General features: G+C 35.6%; 1 protein-coding gene across 1 annotated transcript in view; it reads left to right on the forward strand.

Moving 5' to 3' along the window:
- LOC150105451 (integrin alpha-PS2-like) overlaps positions 1-15287 on the forward strand; it is a 536973-nt gene that overhangs the window by 321819 nt on the left and 199867 nt on the right. The window contains exons 15-16 of the mRNA XM_090394825.1: positions 4352-4456; positions 6151-6206. Coding sequence (XP_090250951.1) covers positions 4352-4456; positions 6151-6206 — 161 coding nt within the window. The remainder of the gene's footprint in view (positions 1-4351; positions 4457-6150; positions 6207-15287) is intronic.

Consider the following 15287-nt stretch of genomic DNA (forward strand, 5'->3'; position numbering starts at 1 on the left):
AATAACATAAATACGAGTTTGCAAGGACCGAAAGAAAATATTTTAAACTCAACTGATAAATTGTTGGGATTTCAAAAAAAAATTACTTTATGGAAGAATAAAGCACAAGAAGGTAGTTTAGAAAAGTTTGAGTCAGTTCCAAAAGATTGTTATAAAATAATTCATAAAATAGTTATTGATCATTTGACAATACTAGAGCAAAAAATTGTTCATTACTTTCCAAATTTTGAAATAAAAAAATTTGATTGGATTCGGAATCCATTTGTGATAAACGACACATCCATGTATGAACTAACTTTGAAAGAAGAAGAACTGATTTCTGTGTGTAATAACCGAGATTTAATTTCAAAACATTCAGAAGAATCAATAATTCATTCTGGATTAATCTTAGATACGATTATCCAACAATATCACAAAAAGCTTTAAGTGTGTTATTACAATTTTCCACATCTTATTTGTGCGAATTCGGATTTTCGGCTTTGACCGATATTAAAACGAAAAAAAGATCCAGACTTTTAAATCTGGATCACGAAATGAGAGTAGCATTATCATTTATACACCCAAATATAAATGAAGTTATCAAAAAAAACATGCTCAAATTTCGCATTAAATGTAATTTATCATTAAATAAACATTTTGTTTACTTTGTAATGCAATTTCATTTTATATTTTATTGCAAATTATTATTGTATGCTATTTTTACAAAATATATTATAGGTACATGAATTAATTAACCAAGTAAAATTCTTTTAAATTTATCTTATTGTTAGTGTGCCATTTCATTTTATATTTTATTGCAAATTATTATTGTATGCTATTTTTACAAAATATATTATAGGTACATGAATTAATTAACCAAGTAAAATTCTTTTAAATTTATCTTATTGTTAGTGTGCCGCCAAATTTTAAAACTATTAAAAGTGTTCCGTGACGAAAAAAAGGTTGAGAATCACTGATTTATCTTGTGAAATTTTGAATAAAAGAGATATGTATGTATTTAATTATAAGTCAGGAGATTATGATCGACTAAGAAGGCAGCTTGATGCAGTGCCCTGGCATGAAAAAACTGCCTGTCTTCAAATACTGAGAAGTGTTAAATGGTTTTAAGAAACTCATATTTTTGCATCCTACAACACAGCCAGAGAATATACACAGTTGATAGACACAGAAGATTATTCAGATAGGATTAACTACTCTATCAGAGCACAAATTAAGTCTCTAAGAAGCTAATTTACTTGTCCGTTGTTATGTCTTGTTACTTCCCTGTTATTATTATTTATATTTCACTAATCTTACTTATCCTCAGCTATTCCGTTGCCGACAAATTTATATCCTTTTAAGTCGACTGTGACAGCCGGCAACAGAATTCTGACACACAATTTAAAACTACTAAAAAACAATATAGGGATCAAGTGGTTTGCAGTCGTGGTCCCCCTTTCTTAATTGCTAATGGATTCCCCTACTAATTATGCATGGTCCGAAATTTAACAAGTGGTAACTCAATTCTCAGAACAATGACAGACTCATGACGTTTGAATTAAAGAAATACATTTATTTAGACAAAATACATATATACACTTTGGTCAGAGATTTCAATTCCAAAGAGCCTGAACTCCCCCCCCCCCCTCTTAAATTTACATATCCAAAAAAATTTACTCTAAAATCTTATAGTATCAATCTCGCACGCTTCTTTGTATAACTATATTCAGGCTCGGTTCATTTCTACTGGGTTGCTCTGTTCCCATATATAGGAATAACACAAATACATAGATGCATTCTACAACCCTAGTGTGAAGCATATCAGACGTACTCTGTCTTGCAAAATTCATGAGACAATATTCTCTCTTATGTTCAGGCTTTATCCTCCCCCAAAATTCAGTTAATATTTAAATTCAAATTTAATACAATGATAACAATGTTTCTTCTAACATAAACAGCCCGAAGCCTTGGTTCCCAGCTCAGCTTAAGCTTAGGGTGTCACTTGCTCTTTAGACGTAGACAGAATATCCAAAAGATTACAGTTCTTTAGATATAAAGTAGAAGTTGACTATATGGAGCTCCTTAATGTTCTGTTTCTTATACCCTCTTTGATTATTATTCAATTTTAATACGAAAGCTTGCATCTTACCGTTCTTGCTTTTCTGGTAGCTATTGGGACTTCCTTAACTTGATCTCCGGATTTCCTCACTGTATGTATTTTATGGCGTCTGCGACATACTTCTTTTCTTTTTGAAAGAGATTCACCTCTTTGCTGTTTTATACGTTGGCATGGCTAACCAACGGCCCTTTTCTGGAATTTTCCGGCCGCATTCTTCAGTTGTGGCTATGGTCGACGCGGCACCGTATAGCAAAGGGAGAATCTTGCCGGGCACGGTGGCAAGCTTCACAGCTATCCAGCACTTTGATCAGGAACCAGGAACAGAAAATAAGAGACCGATTGAATTCAGCGCTGAAACCTATATAGCTCATGTGAGCGCCCTCTCTTGGTGGCTACATCACGCACATAGCGGTGGCCGATTGGTCACCACAGCTCCGAACTGTTTTTGACATGGCTCAATACATATATCATCTTATATACACCTTTCAGCATTTATAAAAATTTTTTCTCTGTTAAATAATCCACAAACATTTCTATTTACATTATGGGTTTCTCAAAATTTACTTAATATCTACTAGAAAAATGATTAGACACAGTTCTGAGTTACCAAGATGCACATTTTCTTCTGGAGGCATAAGCATGTCCATATCCATAGCTTTTAATGTTACCTTATGTTGGGTCGGAAATAGGATAACTCATTAAAAGTGAGTTGGCACTTTTTCCGACAAAACACCGTAGTAAGTCATTTAACAAATAAGGGAAAGATGAAGAATATCAGTGTGTTTATATTTTACCACAGTTTGTAGTTTCATTTTCTGTAGTTGCATGATATGGTGATCATCTGAAATAGGCATTAATGCATTCAAAAATGAATTTGCTTTCTTTCATGGAAAATAAGAATTGTGTTTATGAATTAGGTTAGTGCAGAGATGAATTCATGTGTTATATACATTGCTTTTAAAGAAATCAATGGACACACCCCATGGGTGTGTTGTGCATTGTGCCATGTAACAAGTTATCGTTTTGTAGCCAGTTTAAATTGGAGAAATATGATGCTCCCAAGTCAGTCTAGGTGAAAGGGCTGCAAGAAGGGAACTGCTGGAGTGTGAAAGAGCCATGTGATAGGATGTCATGTTGCATGCATGTCTGTTTGGCAAATTGTTGACAAATTGAGCCATCCCAGGTCAACAATCAGTGATACCATATTGAGATGGGTGGTCCAATGCCTATATGCTACCTACCAAGTTTGCAGTTTGCAAATGGAAGTGCAGGGAGTTAGCTGCTATCCACAGTAGATGACCCACCATACTCACTGAACATAACCATAGAGCACTATGAAGAATAATATGTTAAAGCTGCCATTCATTGGCAGACATGTTGGATGCAGAGTTCTGAGCATTTGTTGTGAAATAAATCTGAACAAAAACATTCAGAACTGAGGCTCATAACATGGGTTTCCATGAATAGGACCGCAATATACAAGCCCGACATTACTTGAACCAACTTGAACCAATGCAGCATCATCTTAAGTGGTGTAAAAAGTCTGTGTGTGTGCAGTGGGACATGGAAGCTTGGAAACCTGTGTTTGTGAACAATGAATCACACTAGCCCCTCTACTGAGCAGATTGATGGGTGTGGTGGATGCCCAGTGAATGTCTCTTACCAGAGTGCATAACTCTATCTATGAAATTTGAAGGTGGCTTTGTGTTGGTATGGTCCTAGTTTGGTCTTGAAGCTTTCTATTCTGAGAGGTATATTCTGAATATTCTAAAGGAATATTCTGGACACTGCAGTGCTTCATACTTTGCGGCGGTTCTCTGGATCTGACCATTGTCTTTTTCAGCAAGACAATGCACCATGTCATAAGGTTACTACTATAACCATGTGGTTTGTAGACATGAATGTCACTACACCTGACTGGCCTCTGCAGAGCACTGATCTCTACCCTTTTGAACATCTGTGGGTTGAATTGGATCTTCTGGTGAGATCAAGGAACGTCTTTCCAGGAATTGATTATATCTCTAGAGTCTAGAGGAAGAATGGTTCAAAATTTCTATTGATCACTATCATACACTTGTGGAAATTCAGCCCTTGTAGGATTGATGCAGTCATCTGAACAAAAGGAGGCCCTTCATCTTAGTAAGCTGGTGCCATGGCTCTTTGTTCCTTGCACTATGGTGACCATTGACTTCTTTCCAAGCTGTGTGTGTAGGCTAAAACATAGTTTATTTATTTATATAATTATCTTTGCAGAACTCGTCCAGTGGTAACAATATCATCCAGTTTGTTACTTGAACCTGATGTTATTAATTTAAGTGATAAAAATTGTTCCTTAAGAGATAAATCAGCTGGTCCTTGGTAAGTAAACATTCTGAAACTTTTTCATATACCATCCCATATCATCATCTGACAAGTAGCCAGATGTGTTATGTCTGGACTTAATATAGGAAAATTAAAATTAAAAAAAAAATATTTGAAAATAATTTAAACTTAAAACTGAATCATATTATTGGAAGTGTACCTGATGATTATTTTTAATGATTACTGCAAAATACTCTGGTGTCCAAAAACTAATAACAAACTATATTTATATGAAAAAATGTTCACGACTACAGCCAAACATGGTCATAAATTTATTGCCAGCATACTAAAAAATTATATTGCACAAAAAAAGTGTTATTAATTTTGTATTACAAATTAAATTGCACTACATTTTTGGCAAAAGTTACAAATTTCCTATGGACATGGTAAGAAATTAATGTATAGTGCTTACAGAAAATGATGCAGAGAAACATTTTAGTATGGAATATGTCCACTATGAACTGCAATGCAGCTCTCATAATGCTGTATGCTTAGAATCAAGTGATTCAAGAATTCTTGAGGCAAAGTGGCCCACTCCTCCTTCAGAGCAAGGATATGGTCGCTTTTTTTGGGAAATTTTGAGCTGCAGTGCTTCTTCTTATTGTATCCCAAATGTGTTCTATTGAGTTGAGATCTGGGGAGTGTGCTAGCCACCTGATTTGATTATTATCCTCTGTCTCCAGAAGTATTTCCACAATGTGGTGTGGCATTGTTGTCCATAAAAATGAATTCTTTGCCTACAGCACCATGGAACAGTTGAACATAACGTTGAACGACTTTGTTGCAATATCGTTTACCAATCATAGTCCCTCTTTCCAGCACTTTCAGCTTGGTGCATCCATTAAGCATACCATTCAAGAACATTCTCATGATGGTAAGCAGTACCACTTTCACACCAGATCAAGTGTCATCTAGAATCTGAGGAAAGACTAAAATGACTCATCTGTAAAGATTAGCTCATTGGTGTCCAATTTTTATGGATGCTACACCACTGAAAATTATGCTCAATAATGACCTATGGATAAAAAGGAGCAGGACTTTAGTCATTTGCAAGCTGACATGCCATGTCGTGTTGATTATGTTTTGCTGTTATAACCAAAAATCTGTCTTGATGCTCCATGGTAGAGCGAGCGTGACTTGTTAGCAAACGTTTGGAACATATTTCCTTGGTTTTAAACATTGCCCAGAGCCTGGTTACGATGCTATATGAGATTCCAAACTCTCTGCCAATATCAATAATTCTATCGCTGCATTCAATCTTTCCAATAATTCTCCCCACGGGAAATCACCCAGATGATGTCTTTGAGACATTACAAGACATCCATGTATGTATGCAACTTTATTCCTTTACGAAAAGAGCTTCCTTCAAACACAATTCACTTAGACTTAGTTGCATCCTTTTGCCTTTTATCTTGTTGAGTGCTACCACATGATCCCTTTGTGTGCAATTTGAATGTTCACATGCTTTCTGCTTGAAATCGTCAGTTGTGTAAATTGCCATAAGCTGATTTGTCTGAATTTGTGGTTGTAATCTTCAGAAATAGTGTGTTCATCTTTAGGTTTTGGACACTGGTGTACATTTGAATAATTATTAGGAATGAGGAACAGTTATTAGGACCTGCTTGAATTCATAGAGGAATGCCTATTTATGACTACAATGTTTAATATAATTCTTGGAATTATTTTTCCAGTGTATCTGTAACATTGTGTTTGAACTATACCGGAATTGGTGTTGATCATGAATTAGGTAAGTGTCTACTATTGAGTATTTTAACTTATTTTAAACAAATATTGGAAAAAATTTTGCACTTATTTCTCATATGCTCATCTCCTAGACTACCAAATGATCATTGTGTTAACAAGCATCAGAAATTGATTTCTTAATCCAAGTAGTAGCAAGTCACAGACTAATTTGGTCTTCTCACTGACAAAAATCTTTATATGCCATGGTCTCCTGCTGCCACCACTTCAGTCTGAGGTGAAGGATAATTGCTAAACACATTTGTTATACACATACCAGTCACTGGTATGTGTATAACATTAGAAAGTTTTATTTAATACCTACTTTGGACCTCCTTTATTCCTGAATTACAGCATGTATCCGATTTGGATTGCATCTATGTCTATAACATGCTTCCTGAATTACAGCACGTATCCAATTTGGATCGTATATATGTCTTCACCATGCCAGTCTTTCACCAGACAGTCCTTTAACTGGCTCAGATTTCATAGAAGAGGATCTTGCTCCTGGATCTAATTTTCTACCATGTCCCATTCATTATCAATGGGAATCAGATGCAGGCTTTGTGGTGGCCAGGAAAAATGGCAGAAGTCACTCTCGTGCCTACCATCAGTATTGAATAAGGCATACCATGACTTATCAGACTACATTCCCAGTTCTCAGCAATCAGTGGTTTGTGTGACCGCCAGTACTGATCCTCTTCAATTCCTGTGCATATTGGTCAGGAACAGCCTTTATGGAATGTTTCAGTCAGTTATTGCACACAGGAAGTTCTATTTGTCCATACAAACCTTCTCAGATGACAGCAATCTCGTTCCTGACAGACTGTCTTAGGACCACAGCTACACCTCTTAGACAAGAAATGTGGGTTATTTTTCATTTTTCTGCTGATTAAACACCTGGGATATCTCACCTTTTGTGAAACCAGTCAGCTCAGCTCTTTTGAGAATTGTAGATCTCGCTAGAGAGACACCCACAAAGATAGACACTCTTTATCAAACTCTCTGAAAGATGCTTTGTTATTTCCATTGTGATCAACACTGTTTGTGATTACTGACTAGCAGCATTCTTAAATAGTTGCCTAGAATACGTGATGTGATCTTTACATACATCTGCATAAAAACTTGTGGCTGGTGTATTAGATTTATGGAGTCAACTACCATTTGAGATAAAAATTTTAAAATTCTGTGTTTTACTTTAAGGCAGTGTTTCTCAACATGGGGCAATTAGAAAATGTACATATTTATATTATACTTTTTCAGAACTTGGCTGACTATTATGCTAGAGTGGGAGGGGTGGGGGGGGCATCAAAATCTTTGAGACATTGAGGTGGGGCATGATCCAAAAAACGTTGAGAAACACTGCTTTACGGCCATCTTCAGGAATATATACCTGCTTGGAAAGAAGTCTGTGAACAACCCCCCCCCCCCATGCCATTTAATGCGCAAGGTTGCATCATGCCATTTAATTGATCATGTGTTCATAGCTGGAATAAATTTGAGGAATATGATGCTCCCAAGTCAGTGCAACTGTATTTGGGTGAAATGGCTGCAAGAAGGGGTACTGACTGTGTTTTAAAGCAATCTGTTTGCAAATTTGGACCATCCCAGGTCAACAATCAGTGATACAAAACTGAGATGGAAGTGCAGGGAGTCAACTGCAAGTGCTACCCACAGTGGATGACCCACTGCACTCACCAGACATGACTGTAAAGTGCTATAAAAGATATGTAAAAACTGCTATTTGTCAAATGACATGTTGAATGCAGAATTCTTGGTATTGACTGGGAAATGAATATGCACAAAAACATTCAAAATCGAGGCTCACAACATGGGTTTCCATGGTAGGACTGCAATATTTAAGTCCCACATTACATGAGCCAACATGCAGTGTCATCTTCAGTGGTGTAAAGATCTTGTACAGTGGGTTGTGGAAGTTTGGAAAGCTGTGTTATGTAGTGACAAATCATGCTACACCTTCTATGAATCAGATGGACAAGTGTGGCGGATGCCTGGTGAATGTCTTACCAGAGTATGTAACCCCAGCTATGAAATTCAGAGGTGGCAATGTGACGATATGGTCCTATTTTTTCCTGGTTTGGATCAGGCTTCTGTTTTTCGAGAAACATCAACTCCGAGAGGTATTGGAACATTCTGGGTAATGCAGTGCTTTCTACTTTTGACAGTTTCTGTGGAACTGACTATTTTCTCTTTTAGCAAGACAATTCACTGTGATATAAGGCTGCTGCTGTAACTGCATTGTTTGTGGACATAAATGTCACCACACTAGTCTGGCCTGCACAGAGTTTTTCTTGATCCACAGATGTTCAGATATCTGTGGGATGAACAGCATGATGTGAGGTCAAGGGACGTCCACCCCACAATGGTTCAGGACATTATTACATGCTTACAGGAAGAATAGTCCAAAATTCCCATTGATTGCTATTGTATGCTTGTGGAAAGCATGTCCTCCTTAAGATTGCTGCAGTCATTGCAGTGAAAGGAGGTCCTACATCTTATTAAATTGGACACTATGGCCTTTCATTCCTCACACTATGGTGTTTGTTCACTTCTTTCCATGCAGGGTACATCTATATATGAGGGACATCCAGAAAGTAAGTTCCGATGGGCTGTCAGAGAAACAAAAATATACTTACAAAAAAAACCTTATTGGAAATTAAAGTAGACATCTTTCACTACTTTTCTACATAATTTTCGCCATTGTTCAGGCACTTGTCATAACGGGGCACCAAGAGTTGTATATCTTCACCATAGAAGGTTGCCACCTGTGACGCAAGCCACGTATTGACTTCTTTTTTGACCTCGTTGTTGTCTTGAAACTGCTGGCCACCAAGGAAAAATTTCAGTTGTTTGAACAGCTGAAAGTCGCTTGGTGCAAGGTCTGGACTATATGGGGGATGATGGAATTGTTCCGAGCTGAAGGTGGCCAGAAGTCTTATCCATCTTTGTACCATTAAATGACTCGTTGCATGTTCTTCATAAACCTCAATAATTTGTCGATGAATTTCAGCTGCTTTAATGTTCCTCGCATTCAAGAAACGAATAACTGAACTAATTTCACATGTGGCGAGCAATTCGATTTTACATGCAGCAGGTGATTAGATTTTCTTAGACATTATAAACATGCACCAAGAAGCGTACCCACTGTGAGAATGTCTGAAAATGGCACCAATTCCTCGATAACAAATCAACAAACTTGGCACGCATGCACACCATTGCAATTGCAGCACTGCAGTGAAAATATTTAAAAACAGAACTTACTTTCTGGATGTCCCTTGTACGTACAACTACATTAAAACAGCTAGCAGTATAACATAGCAAGCTACACCATGTCTAAAGCTGATTAAACAATTTAGCCTGACCTCTTGTGGTAGAAATAAAAGAAAATAAATAATCAAATAAAATTTTTACTTAAAAAGCATCCAAGTTGAGATTGATAAATAATTATATTAACCGATCAGAATTTTCTTATATATGACATTTGGTTCTTGCATATTACTTTGCTTTGAGTTTGGTACTTTGTATTACTGTAATCATTCCCTTCTGGTTTGACCTGTGGTATTTAGCCTAGAGTCCTTTTTACATATATTTAAAAAAAAAAAAAAAAAAAGAGTAGATCAGCTTTTTGAAGCTTATTTTACTTTAAAGTTTCCATTCATCTGATAATTTTTCTTCTTTTTCTGTTGTGGAGATCAGGATCACCGGTGGTGATATACTCGAAGCAATCTGAGGATGTACATTTTTTGTCAGAGCTGTATATATGTTGTCCAAAACTTTTAGATTTTTAACTCATCATTTTTGTTTAAATTAGTTTTTTAATGTTTGATGTGGCTGTTTAATTTTTTTTTTTTTTTTTAATACCAGCTTCTGTGATGTAAGAGTTGAGTGTGTTTTCAATCAATTCTATGGAAAATCTCCAGTGCATGATTGGAAAGGCCTGTTTTTCAATGGTGTATTAGGCAGATATGAGGTTTTTCTCTCTCTCTTTCTCTCTCTCCAGATATTATGAACTATGTGTCCAGTTTAACTAAGATGTGGAAAGTACATGTACATTTGATTTGGTGCAATACTCTTGAACATGAGGTGGGTGGGGGGGAGTCTTTAGGTGTGCTGAAGAAATGTTTTCGGAGGTTTAAAAGTAGTTTTTATGTTGTACTTATTGGTGTTTTCTGATAACCTTTAATATACATGACGGACATAGTTTGTTGAAATTAGTTTTGTATCATTCTGCTGTCTTTATGTTGTCCAGTATGTTTGTCAGTTACCTTTTTGTTATATCCTTATTATTATTACCTGACACCTCTAGGGAGTCCAAGGATGCATCGAGGGAGGGCACCTAACTCTACAACTCTCTCCACCACTTGATCCACTAACAAACTTCAACTACACCAATGCCATCTACTGCCCATTACCACTACTAGTATTTTCACAGACAATCACAAACATCCATGCCCATGGCAGGATTCGAACCCTCAGCCTTTTGGCTGGAGAGTGGATATGCTAACTATTCGGCCAGCCAGGCTGGCTAATATATATATATATATATATATATATATATATATATAAAAAGACTGAATACCATAGTTAGGATCGATGAATAAATACGATAATATAAAGTATCAGACTGAACATGCAAGAACCAGAATTTATAAATAAGAATTTTCTTATTATAAAAATATTGAGAATATGAAAATAAGAAAATCTTATTAATTTTTACAAAAAAGTGAGATTAATAATTGATTGGCAGATGTAATTAATTATTAATCACTTTTTTTTGTAAAAATTTTAAAGTTTATGATTATTTAATTGTATTTTTTTTCTTTTATTTTTACCACAAGAGGTCAGGCCAGACAAAGTAAACAGCTTTAGATGTGATGTAGCTTATTGTTGATGTAACTTATGTTGATAGTTGCTGTAATGTGGTTGTGTGCATTTAGATGTATATTTTCCTGAAGATGGCCTTAAAGTGAAGGTCAAAATGTAGAATTTTATTATTCAAGTTTTTATCTTGAATGGTAATTGACTCCATACATCAATCAGTGCTATTCAATATTTAATTAAATCAAAGGAAATGCTAACCATGTTTATTTGACAAGGATATTCAATGGGACAATGTCAGATGGGAAGCATAAAATTAATTAATAATAGCATGTACTTGTTCTTCTATGCAGACAGCTCTGCAGGTTGCAACATTGAACTGATTTCAGCCAAATATGGAATATAAGTTTTTTTTTCTCTTGTCGATGATATCCTGAGAATTTCAATCCAACTGTACAAAAATGAGGAGAATTATAATATGGAAGAGGAGAAGAATGTGCTTTGCAGACATCTACACGTGTTGGTTTCAAACAAATTTAGGTTGGTTTTTTTCTGACATTACTTATGGTCCTCTGGAAAACAGACGACAAGTTAAGTATTGTGTTTGTGTGGTGGTGGAGGTTTGCTTCCTCTACAGACACTTCTGCAATTCACACCATTCAACTGAATTTGACTAGATTTGAAATGCAAGTTTTTTTTAAAAAAATTCCTTAAGCATTCGGCTTAATCAGAGTAAAATTAAGGGAAGGAGGTTCTTCTTTTGCAGGCACATGAATCACCTGATTTTGAACACATTTAGAAAATAATTGTTTCAGTTCTCATCTGATCACTGAAGTTGAAGCAAAACCTGACCCCAATTAGTACCTAAGAGTGACCACCTGGGATTACTTTGGCTGCTGACAAAACAATTTATTGGTTAGTGTAGGATTCCCATGTTGAACTTTGACTCCATGGAGATGCCCAAGAATATAATAATGTTATGTCCCATTCTATCTTACGATATTTGTTTGTTTTACAAATTGCCTTCATCTATATTCTTCTAACTTCTACTTTCAAGACATCACCAAAATTCCTACTAATATCTGAGTTATTGTTCCCCGTAGTATCCCTTGTATTTGTATTTTAACTGCACCCTTTGGGATATTTAGTTTAAGATATTTTATACATAAACAGAGAAAAGGAACTCAAATATCTGAAAGTGTAACTATTGCAGTTGTGACACTATTTCTTGTTACTCGACATTAATTCCTTAAACTTCCCGTTTCTTAACATTAAATTCCCCGCGTAATTAGGCTCGAATGTTTCTAAGCAGTGCATTGGATTAGCAATATCAGACAACTTTTTTATCATTAAACAAAAGGTTTATTATTTCTCTAAACATGGTACATATCAAAATACTCAACTAAATTACTTACACACTAAAATTAGCTTAATACAAGTAGTTGGGCTATGATTCGACAAAAGTTACTACGATCATCCCGCCACAAAATTTCATACAAAACATGAATTCACTTAACATGGACAACTTAGATTACCACACACTATTAGATTATTCAGCTTCAAGTACACTAACAAAATCATTAACTACTCTAGCACATATTTATGACAATTCCGATTCTCTACACATCATATTAGGCATTCAAATTCCTCAGGCTACTTGATTACTCAATTCACACTAATCAAACTCAATATTAACAAAACCATTTACTTCATTAACACACAACTATGTCATTAACTTTCCTTTTACAATATAGTAGGCACTCAAGATTCTTAGGACAATTAATTATTCACAAATTATCAACACTAGCTAGCTTATTCTTGTTGAGAGGCTTATACGCTGGTTAGACATGATAACTAATATTTAAGGAATTGACAGCGTATACTGGAAATATAGATTAAATAAACTTTAATATACACTTTCCGATATTTCGGCGAACGTCACGTTGCCATCTTCTTGGGAACTTACTAAAAAGACACGTGCACACAAGTACTAATAACAGCAAATGAGTACTAGCTAGCTTACTTTTAACACTCTCTATCAAACTCTAAAGTCCTATTATAATTTCTCCCTAATCACTTTAACAGTTCCGTATTATGACAATGGTGCCTATCACAAACAACTTCTAGTTAACATAAGACAAAATTCACAATACCTTTCTTTAGCTTCACTTACGGGCCTTTACCTTCTACTGAACGAACTTGCTTGCATAACTTCTTGCAATTCAGGGGTATATAAACATCTGTGCCGTTGGCTGTACTATCTGAAATGAGGACATCGATATTTTCACAGCTTCCTATGACTCTATGGTATATTTCGCATTCTACATAGGAATACGGGAATAGCTTTCCCACTCACCTTTGATTCCTTGTTGTGGCATGAGGATATAAGCCATATCTCTCCACTCAGGAACACCGTGAAATCCACTAGAAAACCAAACTAAAACCACCGCGACTATCCAAACGTTTCTTCTCCTCTGGCAAAAGGCAAAAAGGCCTCAAGCCTCCTTGACTATCTAAGCGTTTTCTCCCAAAACCCAAAAGAGCCAACTCTTCTCAAAAAGCCTCGAGGGGGGGGGGGGTTACCCTTTTATAGCTGCTCTCCTAACAGCGCCCTTCCTTACTTCTTTTTCCCGCCTCCTACTTGTTTTCCGTCTGTCTACCAATTGGGTGGCATTTTGCCGCCATACGTCATTTTGATCGGCAACTCATAACGAAGTTTCTATCCGGGTATAGGCCCTAAGCGATATTCCGTTATTTCTCTTGTTAGTCTCTATCTTAACCCCCTTTTAAACCTTTTCTCAGAATTCTACTTAATGCTTAATCTGTAGCCTCTTACATAGCATATTTCATGACTCATTCTTTTATACTTATGCACTTAACTCTTTCATTCTTAATCGCATTACTATATTAATTCTTAGTTAGCTACTTATTCAATACAAATTCCTTGTTTAGTCATAATACATCTTAATACATTCTTTTCTTTTGTTATCTTAACTAAACAATAGACCTTTACATTTTACTCAATTTATACTGGATGCAAGAATATTTTATTAATTAAATTATTCCTTTTATGCAGGGTTTTTTATTTATGTTATTTATTTTCCATGTTACACCATGATAACTGAGAATACTATATTCTCATGATATCAGGTGTAACAATAATAACACTGGCCAAAAAAAAAATTTTTTTTTCTGCTGATTATGATCTGACACTTGTTTTTTACTAATTTGGGTGTGCTGATTTCAAATATTGAACCCATTTTTCTCTATCACGTCAGGTTTTTCCTCTATGGCATTTTCTTTTTGCTAATTTGTAAGTTTTTGATAGTTTTAAGGAGGCAGTACTATTTAGAGGATCAAAAAAATCGATTTTTTAATATTATTTTCTGAAAGTATGTACTTTGAAAAATCTGTTCCTAACTTTTTATCAAGAAATTCAAAAAATTTCCAAAGATATAGCCTATTATTCAAAGCGGTGCGCAGATCAGATTCGGAGCGCTCACCGCTCTCGCTTGTTAGTAAACAAATAAATGCATAAGAACCTGCAACGGCACATACTGGCGCTTTGAATGCAAGAGAGGCCGATAACCGACCTAATACATTTAAGTGATGAAAAGTAGGCGATGACAACTGCCTAAAACAAATGAATGCTATATGCATCATAGTGGACAAAGAATGATCGAAATCAGTCGATCGTTAATCGATCGTGAAAGTATGATGAGTGCTTATAACGTTTCAATAAAGTCTCTGGTTTTTTTTGTCTTGTTAATTGCATGTTAGTCGGCAGTGAATAAAATACATCATGTCTACTACTTGAAAATGTGTCAATAGTGTAGATTCCTTCTGCTACATTTGTGGCAGCTTTACTGTTCCCAGTCAAAGGACAAATATCGCTAATTTCATTAAGAAAGTGAACTTTGCATACTTTGACATAAAACTTGCAGATCAGGACAATTCATGGGCTCCAAATAAAGTGTGTAAGTCGTGTAGAAAATTTACTACAGTGGAGCAAGGGAAAATGCCAAAAATTAGTTTTTGGCATTCCAATGATTTGGCGTGAACCGAAAAATCACGTAGATGATTGCTATTTTTGTTTAGTTCAGACTTCTGGTTATAATAAGAAAAAATTGCGTATCCAAATCTCGACTCAGCAATTCGGCCAGTTGCTCATTCCAATGAAATAGCCGTGCCAATTTATAAAGGACTTCCTTTACTTGAGAACGAGCATGATCGGGATATGCCAGATGTT

Source organism: Typopeltis vanoorti, chromosome 6 (genome assembly GCF_054136105.1).
Source record: "Typopeltis vanoorti isolate ZY-2024b chromosome 6, IOZ_Tvanoo_1.0, whole genome shotgun sequence".
NCBI lineage: Eukaryota > Metazoa > Arthropoda > Arachnida > Uropygi > Thelyphonidae > Typopeltis > Typopeltis vanoorti.